Source organism: Danio rerio, chromosome 17, assembly GCF_049306965.1.
Source record: "Danio rerio strain Tuebingen ecotype United States chromosome 17, GRCz12tu, whole genome shotgun sequence".
Lineage (NCBI taxonomy): Eukaryota > Metazoa > Chordata > Actinopteri > Cypriniformes > Danionidae > Danio > Danio rerio.
Window position 1 is genome coordinate 16,341,912 of NC_133192.1, and position 16,116 is coordinate 16,358,027.

At 36.5% G+C, this 16,116-nt stretch overlaps 1 protein-coding gene across 2 annotated transcripts in view; it reads left to right on the top strand.

The window, feature by feature from the left end:
* samd4a (sterile alpha motif domain containing 4A) overlaps positions 1–16,116 on the top strand; it is an 80,441-nt gene that overhangs the window by 52,499 nt on the left and 11,826 nt on the right. The window contains exons 5-11 of one of the 2 annotated variants that reach the window (XM_009292907.5): positions 9–118; positions 1,881–1,967; positions 4,421–4,652; positions 7,103–7,188; positions 8,976–9,088; positions 12,233–12,431; positions 14,443–14,569. In XM_009292907.5, coding sequence (XP_009291182.1) covers positions 9–118; positions 1,881–1,967; positions 4,421–4,652; positions 7,103–7,188; positions 8,976–9,088; positions 12,233–12,431; positions 14,443–14,569 — 954 coding nt within the window. The remainder of the gene's footprint in view (positions 1–8; positions 119–1,880; positions 1,968–4,420; positions 4,653–7,102; positions 7,189–8,975; positions 9,089–12,232; positions 12,432–14,442; positions 14,570–16,116) is intronic. The other variant, XM_009292908.5, reaches the window with a different exon arrangement.

Consider the following 16,116-nt stretch of genomic DNA (forward strand, 5'->3'; position numbering starts at 1 on the left):
TCTCTCAGATGTGCCGGCGTGGCTGAAGAGTCTCCGTCTCCATAAGTACGCTGGGCTTTTCTCCACCATGACCTATGATGAGATGATGTCACTGACGGAGCAGCAGCTGGAGGCTCAGGTCAGTGGTCTCACCTGTTAGTAAACTCTGCATTTCTCTACTTTTAATAAATAACTTATATTTGGGTGAATTGTTTTGCCTTGTTTTTTTTTCTTCTAATGAAAAGTGTATATTCTGTTTTTACTTAAGAACATTTTACAGGTTGTTTTCATGAAATAATAAAAGATAAGTTTTGTATTTAAAGAAATTGACCGATTATTTTGGCTGGCATGAAATTGGAATTACAGTAACATTTGTTTATTGTTAAATTTTTGGCTTGTTTTGCAGGATTTATTGCATATTTGCTTTTTACTTAAAAATAATTTTCAGGCTATTTTTATGAAATAACAAAGGATAAGATTTGTATTTAAATAAACTGACCAACATTTTTAGGCGGGCATAAAACACATTTGGATTACTAAGCACAGTCAGATTTACTTATCATGACATTTTGGACTTGTTTTGTAAGATTTACTGTGATTTGTTTTTTACTTAAGAATAACTTCAAGGCTATTTTTATTAAATAATTTACAATAAATCTCAAATTTAAAGAAATTGGCCAACATTTTTTTGGCCTGCATAAAATAAATTAGTAACAAAAAAGTAACATTTAACCTTTTAGGAAATGTTTTGCAAGATTTACTGTATTTTTTGTTTTTTTTAAGAACACGAAAAAAAAAATATATAGAGGGTGCTGATATTACTTAAATATATCACAGCTATCAGCCAATCAGATTTAAGAACCAGACAGAACTGTTGTATATATATATATATATATATATATATATATATATATATATATATATATATATATATATACACATACATTCATTTATTTATTTTGGCACCCGCAAAGGCAGGGAGAACATGCAAACTCCACACTGAAACGCCAACTGAGCCGAGGTTCAAACCAGCGACCTTCTTGCTGTGAGGCGACAGCACTACCTACTGCGCCACTACCTCGCCACATATATACACACACACACACACAGTTGTGTATAGTCAGAATTATAATAATTTTGACTATACACAACTGTTCACGTGGGTTTCCTCCGGGTGCTCCGGTTACCCCCACAGCCCAAAGATATGTGGTACAGGTGAATTGTACAGTGCTAAATTGTCCGTAGTGTATGAGTGTGTGTATGAATGAGTTTGTGGGTGTTTCCCAGATATGACTTGCGGCAGGAAGGGCATCCGCTGCTGAAAAACGTGCTGGATAAGTTGGTGGTTCATTCCGCTGTGGCGTCCCTGGATTAATAAAGGGACTAAGCTGATAAGAAAATGAATGAATGAACCAATGTAATTATGTTTTTCAAGGAAAGCTATCAAGTTCAAAATACCAATCTTGCGTAAAATAAATTAGAATTACTAACAAACATTGCAGGATTGGTTTCTAGCAAGAACAAGATACGAACATGCTGACATGAGAGTTTGAGCTAACCACAAGACTCAATTACTTCTCACCATTTATGTGATGCGGGAGATGAAAATCAATTATAGCATCTTGATTTGGCTAGCTTGCTAGTTATGTTGTGCATTTAGCTCTGAATAATTGTTGTAGCCTGTTCTGTTTCCGGCACAGCTGCTGTGCGTTACCAATGCAGATCAAATGCCAAGTTTTTCTGTCTGAAATCAGCTTTTATTTTTGGTCAATCTTTACAATTCTGTCCATCATATCAACATCTATAGATTTCTACAGTTGCTGTGTAAATTGTGGGGCTAGTTGCAAGCGTCTGTTATGTCACATAGGATGTTTTAACTGTTGTTTTTCTCCTGAATATAGCAAGTCACCAAAGGGGCACGGCACAAGATCATCATCAGTATTCAGAAGCTGAAAGATCGACAAAACATGCTGCGCTGTTTGGAGAAGGTCAGAGCCTCTCTTTCTTTATCTTTTTTTCAGTTACAACCTTCATTCTTTTGATCTTCTCACAATTTTTTATTCATTTAATTTTACAGCAGATTATTTTTATTACTATATGCAGGGTTCCCAACTGGTCATGGAATATTTCTACAATATCTTTGAACTTTGAAAGCTCTATTCCAGACATTGAATTTTGTTGAATATAGGAGAGTAATTAACTTTTTTTTGTTTGTTTGTTTTTGTTTGTTTGTATGTTTTTCAAGATCTACATTGTTGTTTTCATACTGTAAAAAAAAATTTTTTTTAAAGATTATTGCTACCTTAATTTTTTTTTTGTTGAATCTAATTAACTTTTCTAGTAATTTCAATTTACATTAATCTTACAAAAAATATTAAGTTAAACATTGTATAACTTAAATATTGTATTATTACAATTAGAATTATCATAATCATAATAATTAAGTGACATAAAAACAATTGTTTTCATCACTTTTTGTCATATTTTTTTACATTCTAGCAAATCGTGCATACGCTACCTGGCAAAAGTCTTGTCGTCAATCCCAGTTGTAAGAGCAACAGATAACCTGACTTCTAGTTGATCATTTGGAAAAGTGGCAGAAGGTAGATTTTTTAGATGAATCATCTATTAACTGCATCCCAATCATCACAAATACTGCAAAAGAGGACCCGCATGGACTCAAGAATCTCATAGAAATTAGTCAAGTTTGGTGAAGAAAAAATCATAGTTTGGGGTTACAGTCAGTATGGGAGCGTGCAAGAGATCTGCAGAGTGGATGGCAACATCAACAGCCTGAGATATCAAGACATTTGTGCTGCCCATTACATTACAAACCACAGGAGAGGGTGAATTCTTCAGCATGATAGTGCTCCTTCTCATACTTCAGCCTCCAAATCAAAGTTGCTAAAAGCAAAGAAGGTCAAGGTAATCCAGGGTTGGCCAGGCCAGTCACCAGACATGAACATTATTGAGCATGTGTAGGGTAAGATGGAAAAGGCATTGAAGATGATTTCTAAGAATCTTGATGAACTCAAGGAGTCCTACAAGAACGCTTTCATTGCTATTCCAGATGACTTTATTAATAAGTTATTTGAGTCATTGATGAGATGGATGCAGTCCTCCAAGCTCATAGGAGTCATACACAATATTAATTCTTTTTTTCACTGCACCATGACTTTATATTCTATACTGTACATTATTTCTGTTAAGTGAGTAAGCAAATTCTGTCTATTCTGTCTATTTTGTCTAAGCAGTCAGACTTTACTGTCCTAATAAAATAATAAAAATCAAGGCGTGATCATATTTTATTTAGGTAAAATATTCGTGATATAGAGGCATTTGCCTTTCATATAAGCCATTTCTGATACCAAATGATCAACTAGAAATTAAGTTATTATTTGTTGTTCCTAAAACTTCAATAGGCGACAAGACTTTTGTATATTTTATTATTAAGCTCTTATTTTAACATATTATTTTAACCCTTGTGTATTGTTCAAATTGACTCCCCTTTTGTAATGTTCATGGCTGTTTTTGCCCCACTGACTTCCATTATAACCACAATTTTTTAAATCAGTCATCAAAATCATCAATAATATAGTGTCAATGTTTTGCAATCAAAAATGTCACTATAATGGAAGTCAATGGGGCAAAAACAGCCCTGAACAAAATGAAAAGGCTGTCAATTTGCCCAGAGTGGATTAAGTTTTTTGAAATACTGCAAAGCATTTTTCCAAAATATGTGTCAAAATAAGATGTCGCCAAAAATCATTACATCTGCTGAGACAGAAAGTTGTGGCCAAATTAAGCTTCAAAATCACCCTAGAGTGGATGAAAACATCCCCAACAGCACACAAGGGTCAACATTCTATTATTAATATATACGCAGAGGCATGTTTTTCATTCATTATTGGTTATGGAAATTCAACTTTTTAATGAAAGCCAAGACATTTGACATTTTTAGCTTAAAGTGGGCCTTGATCTTTAACTCTGAAGCCCAAACCTTCATCTTCACCATTTTCACATTAATTCTGAATGTGTAAAAGCTAAAACGTCATCTCTTTAATTCAAGGACACACAATATCTGAAACAACAAGAGACAGGAAGGAGCCAGATGTCTAATTTCAGAGCAACCTTTCCATCTCGATGCATTTGTAGCATCAGAAATCAGACACCTCCCTCCATTTAAAGTTTTAATGTGCCGCATGTGTCGGCCCCCGTTAGAGACAGCCAAACAAACATGCACGTATTTTTGGTAGACCTTTATTTTGTCCTCACATGTCATTTTCCGCCTCATTACATGTCTGAAATATCCCGACACCCGACAGTTGCCTGTTTTGAATTTATGGAAGCATCCAAAATAATACTCCACCACAACCTTCAGCGTAACAACTACGCTTGCATCCATTTATTTGTCATCTCTCCCTCTCGCTCTTGCTTTCAGGATGTTTTGGAGGGAGGGAATCTACGTGCTCCATTGCAAGAGCTCCACCAGATCATCCAGACACCCATTAAAGCCTGCAGCACGGAGGAGTCATCACAGCGCCACCTGCTGAGCACAGAAGGGAAGAGCGCCATCGCCAGCTCACATCTGGGAGGAGGAGAGACGGAGGGAAGCTCCACGCTCATAATTGAAGGAGACATACCCGCTCAGTTCATCCGCGTCATGGGCAAAGGTCCGCACAAACTTCTTCCTCTACTCTGTGAATTACTTGTAGCTTTTTGGGAATTTATGTTTACTTTCCATTTTCTGTAGTTCATTTCTTCTCAATTAATGTTACTCTATCATCAGATGCATGTTAGCTAGTTTACATCTGAATACACATTTATATGTACCGTATATATACAGTATATATATATATATATATATATACAACATTTTCACACTCAATTTTTTTTTACTTTTCCAGCAAGTGTGGGAAAAGTACATATCAACATATGTATACATACAATCACCGGCCACTTTATTAGGTACACCTTACTAGTACGGGGTCGGACCCCCTTTTGCCTTTAGAAATGCCTTAATCCTTTGTGGCGTAGATTCAACAAGGTACTGGAAATATTACTCAAAGATTTTGGTCCATATTGACATGATAGCATCACGCAGTTGCTGCAGATTTGTCGGCTGCACGACAAATATATCCTGTTAAAAAATATCCTGTTCCACTACATCCGAAAGTAGCTCTATTTGATTGAAAATCTAGTGACTGTGGAGGCCATTTCAGTATAGTGAACTCATTGTCATGTTCAAGAAACCAGTCTGAGATGATTTGTGATTTATGACATGGCGTGTTATTCAATCTACTGGAAATAGCCATCTGAAGATGAGTACACTGTGGTCATAAAGGGATAGACATGGTCAGCAACTATACTCAGGTAGGCTGTGGCATTGACATGATGCTCAATTGGTACTAATGGGCCCAAATTGTGCCAAGAAAATATCCCCCACACCATTACACCACTACCAGCTGAACCGTTGATACAAGGCAGGATAGATACATGCTTTATGTTAAGGATGCCAAATTCTAACCCTACCATCCGAATGTCGCAACAGAACTCGAGACTCAATCGAGAGCTCAAAATTCTATTGTCCAATTTGGGTGAGCCTGTGCGAAATGTAGCCTCAGTTTCCTGATCTCAGCAGACAGGAGTGGCACCCGCTGTGGTCTTCTGCTGCTGTAGCCCATCCACCTCAAAGTTGGACGTGGTGTGAGTTCAGAGAAGCTCTTCTGCATATCTCGGTTGTAACGAGAGGTTATTTGAGTTACTGTTGCCTTTCTATCAGCTCCAACCAGTCTGGCCATTCTCCTCTGACATCTGGCATCAACAAGGCATTTGCACCCTCAGAACTGCCGCTCACTGGATATTTTCTCTGTTTTGGACCATTCTCTGTAAACCCGAGAGATGGTTGTGGGTGAAAATCCCAGTAGATCAGCAGTTTCTGTAATACTTAGACCAGCTCGTCTAGCACCAACAACCATGCCGCGTTGAAAGTCACTTAAATCACCTTTCTTCCCCATTCTGTTCTGCTCGGTGTTAACTGCGACAGATCGTCTTGACCATGTCTACATGCCTAAATGCATTGGTTTGCTGTCATGTGATTGGCTGATTAGAAATTTGTGTTAACGAGCAGGTGTACGCATAAAGTGGCCAGTGCGTGTACATCTCATTATATCAGATGCTATTTGTTATTGTATTCTGTTGTATAGTATTCTAAGGAACAATTTTAGATGGCATTTCTGTTTACCTCAAGCCCAGAGTCACTTACTCTCTTTAATGTTATTTATTTGCACGTTTAAATGTGTCAGATTTCATCTTCACTTTATATTTATTTTAATTTCAAAGGGTGCAGATTAAAAGAGACAGGCAGATCACACTGCAGGCACATGTGCAGATTCCAGAGTTTTTATTTCATGCCAAAGAGTAATATTTCGTACTTATTTAGTTTTAGTAAGATCAGTTAATACAAAAGCAACCCAATTACATTTTTTTCAAGCAGTTTCAAGCACTTTGTCCGAAATTTAAGCACTTTTCAAAACTTCAAAAAGGTAGATTAATATACAAGCATTTTTATTTTAAGATTTCCATCATCTGTTTATGCATTGCATCTGTAAAGCATTCACATTGGTTTTGTTTTTTAAAAATGTCAGTTATTTTTGTTTGTTATTTTGTTATGTTGCATCCTTATTCCATATTTGAAGCAATTATGAAGCATGTTTGGTCTATTGCAAAACAAATGGTTCCATTTTATGAATTAAAAGTCCTGGTATTTGTTCCATTTATTCCATGTCTATTGTGATTTCCATCAATTCAATTCATCTTTATTTCTATAGTGCTTTTACAATGTAGATTTTGACATGAAAGTTCTAGGAAACTGAAAGTCAGTCAGTCCAGTTTTCAGAGTTGAAGTTCAGTTGAATTTAAAGAGCCCATCAATGCATTTAAGGTCACTTTCCATTTCCATACCTTTATCTTACAGACAGGAAAATGGGTCATTAGATGTCAGATAGAGATTATGTCGTTTGCTTTGCTCGTGCTTTTGCTGGGCTTTCCATAAATATGAGATTTCATATATTCATATTTCAACAGCAGTAGCTAATGTTGGAATTTTTTTTCTTTGGAACAGTGTGCACACAGCTCCTCGTCTCTGGGTCAGATGAGGAGAACATTAGTTCCTACCTACAGCTTATTGACAAGTGCCTAATCCATGAGGTGAGTGTTAAAGAACTTGTATTAGGGTTCTGGGGAGTCGTGGTGGCACATAGGGTAGTGCGATCACCTCACAGCAAGAAAGTCGCTGGGTCAGTTGGCTGTGTGGAGTTTGCATGTTCTCCCCATGTTGGCGTGGGTTTCCTCTGGGTGCTCCGTTTTCCCCCACAAGTCCAAAGACATGTGGTATAGGTGAATTGGGTATGCTAAAATTGACCGTAATGTATGTGTGTGAATGGGTGTGGATGGATGTTTCCCAGTGATGGGTTGCAGCTGGAAGCGCATCCACTGCATAAAACATACAGTATGCTGGATAAGTTGGCGGTTCATTCCACTGTGGCGACCCCAAATTAATAAAGGGACTAAGCTGAAAAGAAAATGAATGAATTAATGAAGCTTCTGAGTATTATTGTTAAAAGATGTAGCTTTTTATCATCCAATCAATTACCACAGAATTTGCTAAGCCATTACTTGCTGAATATCCTGTTTCACTCAGAAATATGACATTATAATATTCAAGAAAAATTGTTAGTGGATCTATGTTGTCATTTACATAAAACTTTTTGTGTTTTGGTAAATGATGCATTAGTATAAAATATATTCATTTTCCTTCGGTTTAGTCCCTTTATTAAACTGGGTTTGCTACAGTGGAATGAACCACCAACTTATTCAGCAACTACAGCCAATGTAGCTTATTCAATTTACCTATACCACGCCTTTGGACTGTGGGGGGAAACTGGAGCACGCGGCGGAAACTCACGCAAACACAAGGAGATCATGCAAACTCCACACAGAAATGTCAACTAGCCCAGCTGGGACTCGAACCAGCAACCTTCTTGCTGAAAGGCGACAGTGAACAGTGATATCCCCTGAGCCATTGAGTCGCCGTATAAAACATATGAAATTCAAGAATAGTTTAAAAATAGACAAAACTTCAAAGAAACTTGATGCCTCAGCTAATTAATCAATATTCAATAAAAATAACTGCAATAAAAAGGATTAGTAGTACTAAAAAATAATATTGATGAAAAAAAAATATTGATGTCGCTTGGTGATTTCCGAAAATAATCATTCATTTTATTAAACTATTAGAATTACCATATTTTTTCCATAACCTACTGAAGAACAAAATAGTAGTTAATATTAACATTGCTAACATGTTAATAATAACCATTAAAAAACAACATGCAAATAAAAAGCCATCAGCTTTTCGATATTTTGTGACCCTTGGGGTGATTTTGTACATTAAAGACACAGCAATAGCGTTAGATGCAGCACAATCCTGGTTAAGACACCTGGTTAAACTTCATGACACCTTTACTGCACTCCCGTACATTACAAATAAATACAGGCCATGGAGGAAGGTTGCATTCTCAAATATTGAACAATGCATAGACTTGGGCCTATTGGTATGTGTGCTCCGTTGTGTGCAAGGTTTATATATTTAAAACCACCTCAGAGAATATTGGGGGTCGTGAGTCACTGGCATTGTTATTTTGGGGGAAAAAAAGTTTGGGAAACCCTGTTGTAAGAGACTTTTAAATAGGTAATTTAATAAAAAATGTATACAGGTAATATGATCATACTAGCAAACTGTTGTATTAAAATATGTACTAAATACTTCCATTCACTGAATACAGATTTTTAATAGTTTATTATGGTCTTTTATCCAAATTCAAATAGAAAAGCAATGGCACACTGGTTTAAAGTTATTGGTTTATATGTGCAGTGTTGCTTTAATAGTGGATCTGAAATGAAAACCGCAAGTCTTTCTCTCTCACCTCTCGCAGGCCTTCACAGAGACGCAGAAGAAGAGGCTGTTGTCCTGGAAGCAGCAGGTGCAGTTTCAGTTCCGGTCGATTTCACGGAAAACTCTCCTGGATCTAACAGGACAGAGACGGAGGTAAAGCAGAATTTTAGGGAGCACTCCATCTTTTTTGCAAATAGGCTCATTTTACAGCTCCTATAGAGTTGAACAGTTGAGTTTTATATTTATATAGCACATTTCATATCATTTCACAATGGTAATTCAAAGTGCTTTACATAAACAGGAATAAAAGAAACAAGAAAAAAACAACAACGAATAAAAATGATTATAGACAGAATAAAATGTTTTAAAACAGGTTATGAAGGAATGAAAAGAAAACAAAGACCTAATAGTGTGATCTGTCGGACAACAGTGCTCATTTGGTAAAGGCAGAGCTAAACAGATGTGTTTTCAGTCGTGATGTGAACGTGCCTAATGTTGGAGCACATCTGATCATTTCTGGAAGCTGATTCCAGGAGAGGGGGGTGTAGTAGCTGGAGGCTGATTCACCCTGCTTTGAATGAACTCTTAGCATTTCTAATTTACTTGATCCTAATGATCTGAGGGATCTGTTACATTTGTATTCAGTGAGCATATCTGTAATGTATTGAGGACCTAGGCCATTTAGTGATTTATAGACAAGTAATAATACTTTAAAATCTATTCTGAATGTAACTGGGAGCCAGTGTAAAGTCCTGAAGACAGCTGCAATGTGTCTTTTGTGGTTACATCGCATACTAAGACTGAAGAAAAATTCTAAGTTGCTATTTTCTCAGTTGATATATCTATAAACTATACTCTTATTCCGCAATTATATTCAAGAAAGTTGATTTTTATTGAATAATACAATGACATTACTCAGCTCTTGGAAATACTGTAGTCCCCAGTTAGGTAACAGCAATGTGTAATATCATTGCGTCTGCTGCAGCCATGGTACAGTAGCAAAAGTGCTTGATTTATTATGGCAGACTATGAGCATACGTAGTTCATAGCCATATCTTCCTGGAAAATAGCAACTTTTCATTTTCTGACCGTCTTTGTACATGATGTAACTACAAAAGAGTAAAGCTTTAAATAGGAAAATCATCTAAAACTGTTGAGCTTGAAATCTAAACGATGATTTAATGAGCCTATTGCCCTGAAAAAAAAAAGTGGTGTGTTTCATTAAACAATGATCTCAGGTCAACAGTGATTGAGTACATTTCACTGGAAGATATCGACCATGTCAGCTGTCTTCTGATTAACAGAGCAGCGTTTCCTGACTGAACCAGTTTTGTTGCTCAAGTTTTACCGGATTACATCATAAACTGGTCTGAGGACAGGCATTAGGCAAGAGCAGTCTTTCTGAGGTTTACTTTTTCAGAAATGTTGATTGATTTAGGGCAGAATTATTGCCATCTGTGTTTTTATTTATTGGACTAAGACTTTAATGATGATCGGAGACCGCAGACCACACACAAGTGTTTAAGACCATGAGTCACACTCGTCACTCCCTACTGGATTGCATCATGGTCTGAAAATAGAGCATACGATACTCAACAAAAAATCTCCGGTTTTAGGCCAAAGTGTGAGATATTATTGACTTCCAGAGCATTGATTCTCAAAAACTCTAACTTTATGGTCCATCATTATCACACTCATTAATGATTGATTAATGAACGCAGGGAAGGAGCTTCTGATAAGTATTTCTATTTACACTTCTATGTAGCTGTATTTGAGGCCAAAATCCTGCTGCTGTTCTTTTGTGCTTTTGTCTTTTGTTGACAACCAGCTTTTTAGGGGGACTTGAATGACAAACGTCCAGATTACACGGGGCGTCAGCGTCAAAGCTTGACAGAGGGTGTGTCTGAAATTAGGGCTGATGTGATCGTCATAGCAGCCAATGATATTTGTCTGCAATTGACTACTATCAGAGCTGGGGTATTTGTATAAAGCGATTTGATTGGCTGACGCTTCCATTGGTGCTTGAGAAGTTGAGAAATTCCCAACTTCTGCAGCTAGCAAAACTGCTGAAGCAGCGCTGATAGATCTACAAATCAGTTTGACAACGCTTGACGTCACCCATTCAGAGTGAATGGGAAGTGTTGACGCCCTGTATGAATTGGGCATTAGAGGCCAAAATTACGCTGCTGCTGCTTTTTTGCACTTTAGTCTTTAGCGGACAACCACCCTTTTGGGGGGACTTGGGGATCTGTTGGGATCACTTTTAGCTTAGCTTAGCATAGATCATTGAACCGGGTTAGACCATTAGCATCTCGCTCAAAAAATTACCAAAGAGTTTCAATAATTTTCTAATTTTAAGCTGGAGTCTTCTGTAGTTACATTGTGTACTAAGACCAAGTTGTTATTTTTAAGGCCGATATGGCTAGGAACTATACTCCCATTCTTGAGGAATAATCAAAGAACTTTGGAAAATTAAGACATGACTTTAAAATATCAAAATTACCAAAATTGATCAGATCTCTTTAACAAAAGCATTGGAAAAAATCATGTTAAAATTTCACATTTTTAGCAATCTATATAACGTACGTAGCTTTATTTAAATGGGCTTTGCAGTGCTTCCCACATATAGACTTTACTTAGGTGGGCCGCCCAGGTATATTAAAGGCTACCCAAGTATATTTAGTGACTTTTTTTTTTTTACAATTATCAACATCCTTTTACACTTTTTTTTATCTATCCAATATAAGCAAACATCCACGATCAAGTCTTACTTGCTTTGCAGACCCACAGAGACACTCCTTTTTGGGAAAAGTTCGTCCGGCCCGGGTTTCTAAATCTCCTAAAATTTCCAGGATTTAACTTTTACTTTCGCTTTCTAAAGCTCTTATATGGTTTTGCATTTCTCTTTTATTAAAGTGTCCAGAAAAGCGCTATATAAAATGTAAAGAATTAATATTATTATTATTATTTAAAAAATGCAAGGTACGCTAAATGTTGCACCATTTGCTTGATTTTGCTTTAAATTCAGTGATTATAACTGACTGCTCAACACAACAGCTGCCTGTTTTTCTATTAAATGTAGGTAAAGAAAATTTGACATGTCACTTAATTTTAGTCAGTGGGCACTTGGCTAAGATTGGGAACACTGCATTTATTTATGATATATATGTTTACTTAGTCACAAATTAATTCATTCATATTGAAGTTAAATTGTGTGTGAGAGAATATATAATGTAATTTAATTAAATAAATTATTTTAAAACCAGTTCTTGTATATTTAATAATTTGGATTTTCAGCAGTCGATATGGTCAGTCCAACTCCCTCCCGACCACAGGCTGTGTAGGCAGCGGCATCCCCACCCGGAGGAACCTGCGGCAGTATCAGATGCGGAGTCTGCCCGGTATACGACCTGTCCCTTTGGGAAGCACCGGCCTGTTCGGACCAACCCCACGGAGCAGCAGCAGCACCCCGACCGGCCTGAAACAGGGCAGACAGGTTTGTCACTACACTTACAGCGACTTTCAGCAACAGCACATGAGCTCAAGATTGTGAAGTGGATGAAGCTGCAGGCGATTTACAGCATTCCAGAAATCCTACATCACTGAATGGAAGAACTGAGGATCGGGGGTTTGGAAGCGTAGTGATAACCTGGCATTCTTGTGCGTCTGCTCAAACATTTTTTTAGGCACGTTTACAATGGGAGGAAGCTGCAACTGCATCCCTGGCTCAGAGCTGTGGACACTGGGGTTCAGTGTGAGTCATGAGCGTGGAGAAGTGCGACTGGAGGAGGAGAAAGAGGAGAAGAGAGAAAGAGGAGTATAGAGAAAGAGAGAGAGCCAGTCAGAGGCAGTGAGAACAGAGCACAGGCATTTCCTGTTTTTCCCTGCTCCTCTGTACGGGAGGGCCAGGAAAGGGGGAGAGGGAGAGGGAGTCCGATGAAGAGAACCAGAGAGTCAATGAAAGTGAGATAGGCAGGTTCCATTGTCAAAAGGGGCTTATTCATGTCAAATTAGGAGACTGAATGGACGAACTTTACCCATCCAAAAAAAAAACAAATATATAATTTAATTAGTGCTGTCAAATATTCAAAATAAAAGTTATTTTTGCATGAGATCTTTATAGTTTTATTAAAATGTAGCTGCTGAGCGCGCGCCTTGGAAGCAATGTCAATAAACTTAGGACCTAATCAATGGAAGTACGTGTGCACGTGGACTGCGGGTATTTTCCAGCCGCACCTAGTTAAAAAAAACATGTGAACTTTTCAGAATGCTGCGAGCGCACCACGATTCATGCAAAAAGAACTAACCATTCTGCTTCACGGCAGACGTATTACCTTTTCTCCATAAACATGCATCGGAGCTGCAGCATTGGTTTGTTTATTAGTCATCCTCTGGGAAAATGGTTAATGGTCGGCTACTTACGAGAGATGCCAGGGTAGCGTGAGCGCAAAGTCTATTGTAAATGGTCAAGGAATCCACGTGCACGCACTTGTCACTTTAGGTTAGCAGCAGTGAGGAGATAAAAAAGATATAAGGATGTCGCCAGAGTGGCTTTTTGGTTTCTTTTATTGTGCATCCCAGTCATTAGCACCCCATCTGAAAGATTTTTTAGCACAGGGGCAATGCAGTCATTCAACTTTACAATTTGTAATGATGCAATGTGTATTTGAATAATGATACTTGATTTCTTTACTTGAAAACTCAGATTTGAGTTTGAGGTGTACTGTGTCATTATTATTGACACCTTAAAGTTTGCTTTGATTTTTTTTTGCATTTATCCTTTACCATTGCACACATTGTACCATTTTATTTATCAAGTCTTTTTAACACTTATGTTTATTTTGTTATAAAGAGATGAGATATTTAGATGAAATATTTTTGTTTTTGACTATTAAAACCAATGACCTTAGTAATGTTGGTAAATTGAAATAAAATGGTTTAAAAATCCTAATATTTCTAAACAGATTGTAAAAACCATTTAATAATTATCAATATCAAATGATATGAAACATGATATCATGATAATTGTTTTTCCAATATCGCCCAGCCGTATGATATGGTCAATTAACTTATTTAAGTTAATGAGAGAATTATTTCCCGCATTCTCTCATTGGCATAATGAAAAATAAATAAATTTACAGTGCAGAAATGAAAATAAGATTAATTGTAAAGTATTATACATCATGTCATAGTTAAGACTATGATTTATGCATTGTATTGCATGTATTTTAAACCATAATGAAACAAACAAGACAGAGATTTAGTTAAGAAACATGCCAATGTTAGGACCCGTATTGTGGTATTATTGTCATTGTAATAAGTGTTACTATTACTAAAAACATGTTTAATTCTCCTGTCATGTTCTGTTTAATAAATTACCCTGAGCTTGTAACTATTTATGAGGTCTGTTATGCAGATTGCATTTTGGAGTATTTGCAGACAGAGTATGACATGATTGTAATTTGGTTGTCTTGTGTGTGTGTGTGTGTTTTTTTTTTTTTTGTCAGGGTTTGTGGTTTGCTAACCCAGGGGGCAGTAACAGCATGCCCAGCCGCACACACAGCTCTGTTCAGAGGACTCGATCACTACCCGTCCACACCAACCCACACACCATGGCCATGTTCCAGCAGACAGGTGAGAGACAAAAACTTGACTATGACCTAAAGTTGCCATTGGCAATGGAAATCACATTAGTCTCCCTCTTCCTTCCTATTGTGAATGAAGGTAAACCTTGATTTTGTTAGTGATAAATTGATTGGTGGATCTCATGTGTGACAGGTTATCCTAATGCCAGTAATGACATCATCAGAGAAAAAAAAGACATGAAGGAGAGGAAGTTATTTTATCATTTAAAAATTACACTGACATAAACCATTTTTTTAATCTGCTTAGCATTTTGTATATAGAAAATATTAAATTATTAAAAAATAAAATAAAATAAGTTACCAATTTCGTTATTACAGTATGTAATCATATTGGAATAAAAGAGTTAAAATCCTCAAAATGAATGAATTTATGATAGTTATGATCAGGACTTGTGTTAGTAAAGACTGATTTCTGAAAGTATTCTATGATTTTGATCGACTGTCCTTTTAAAAAGTTTTGAAATATCCTGAAAAGTTATGAAATCTGTTTTTAATTCTCTTTTACTCCTGTTAAGATTACAGTCAGTGAAAGCTGAAAAAAGGCTACTCAATATATTTTTGAGGACTACTTTTTTATTAATGCAACCACAAGGTTAAAACCGTTATGATCTGTACTTATAATGACTTGATAAATATTTTATAAAAATAAAAAAAGAATTGTCAGTTTTGATTTCATGATGAATTTAACAACAGAAGTTTTTTTTAAATGCATATGCAGTGCGACTGTGCTGTGTTTTATTTATTCTATTATATTGATTTGTTTGTATGCATGTCAGGGCTGAATTAACCAATGGGCATTATGGGCACAGGTCCAGGGGCCCGTGCGCACTTGGAGCCCCTGCAAGGGGGATAAAAATGCTGATTTAGGAGTGTCTATTTAGGCTAAGTGCAAATAGCGCACCTCGTTGAAATAAGCTAGTTGAGTGTTTAGAGTGTTGAGTGTTCCCGCCCATCACTGTTTGAGTTACAGAGACAACAAAACTTAAGAGTGCAACTAACAGCAGTGTGAGTGGCGTAGCTGGTAAAGTGCTTGGCATCATGTTTTGACTTGATCAATCATGAACCCAGTTCGAATCCAGCATCTGATGAACAGATTCTTTTTTTTTTTTTAATCAGATTTTGCCTACTCTTCATCACGAGGAAGACAAACAAGAATCATTATTAAGTGTGTGTATTGTGGAAGACTCAGATTCATAGAACTGGATTGGAGAGGTGTTATATCAAAATCATATGCATTCTAAGTTTGTAGAAGTTATTCATTAAAAATACCCTTAAATATCTATTTTTAGTTAAGCTACTGTAAACTTGAAAAAGTATATTAAAATCCATTAATTTTAGTTATATTAGTATTTTGTTTTTAAAGTATACTTTAAATGCTTTAAAATTAAGTAAAATCTTTGTAGACTAGAACTATATGTACTGTATATTATTTATTTAAGAAATGCAGGCAATACATTATAAATTAATTGTATTTTTAAAATATATTATATTAATCTTATTTTTTTTAATTCAACTACAGGGGTGCGGCCAGGTAGG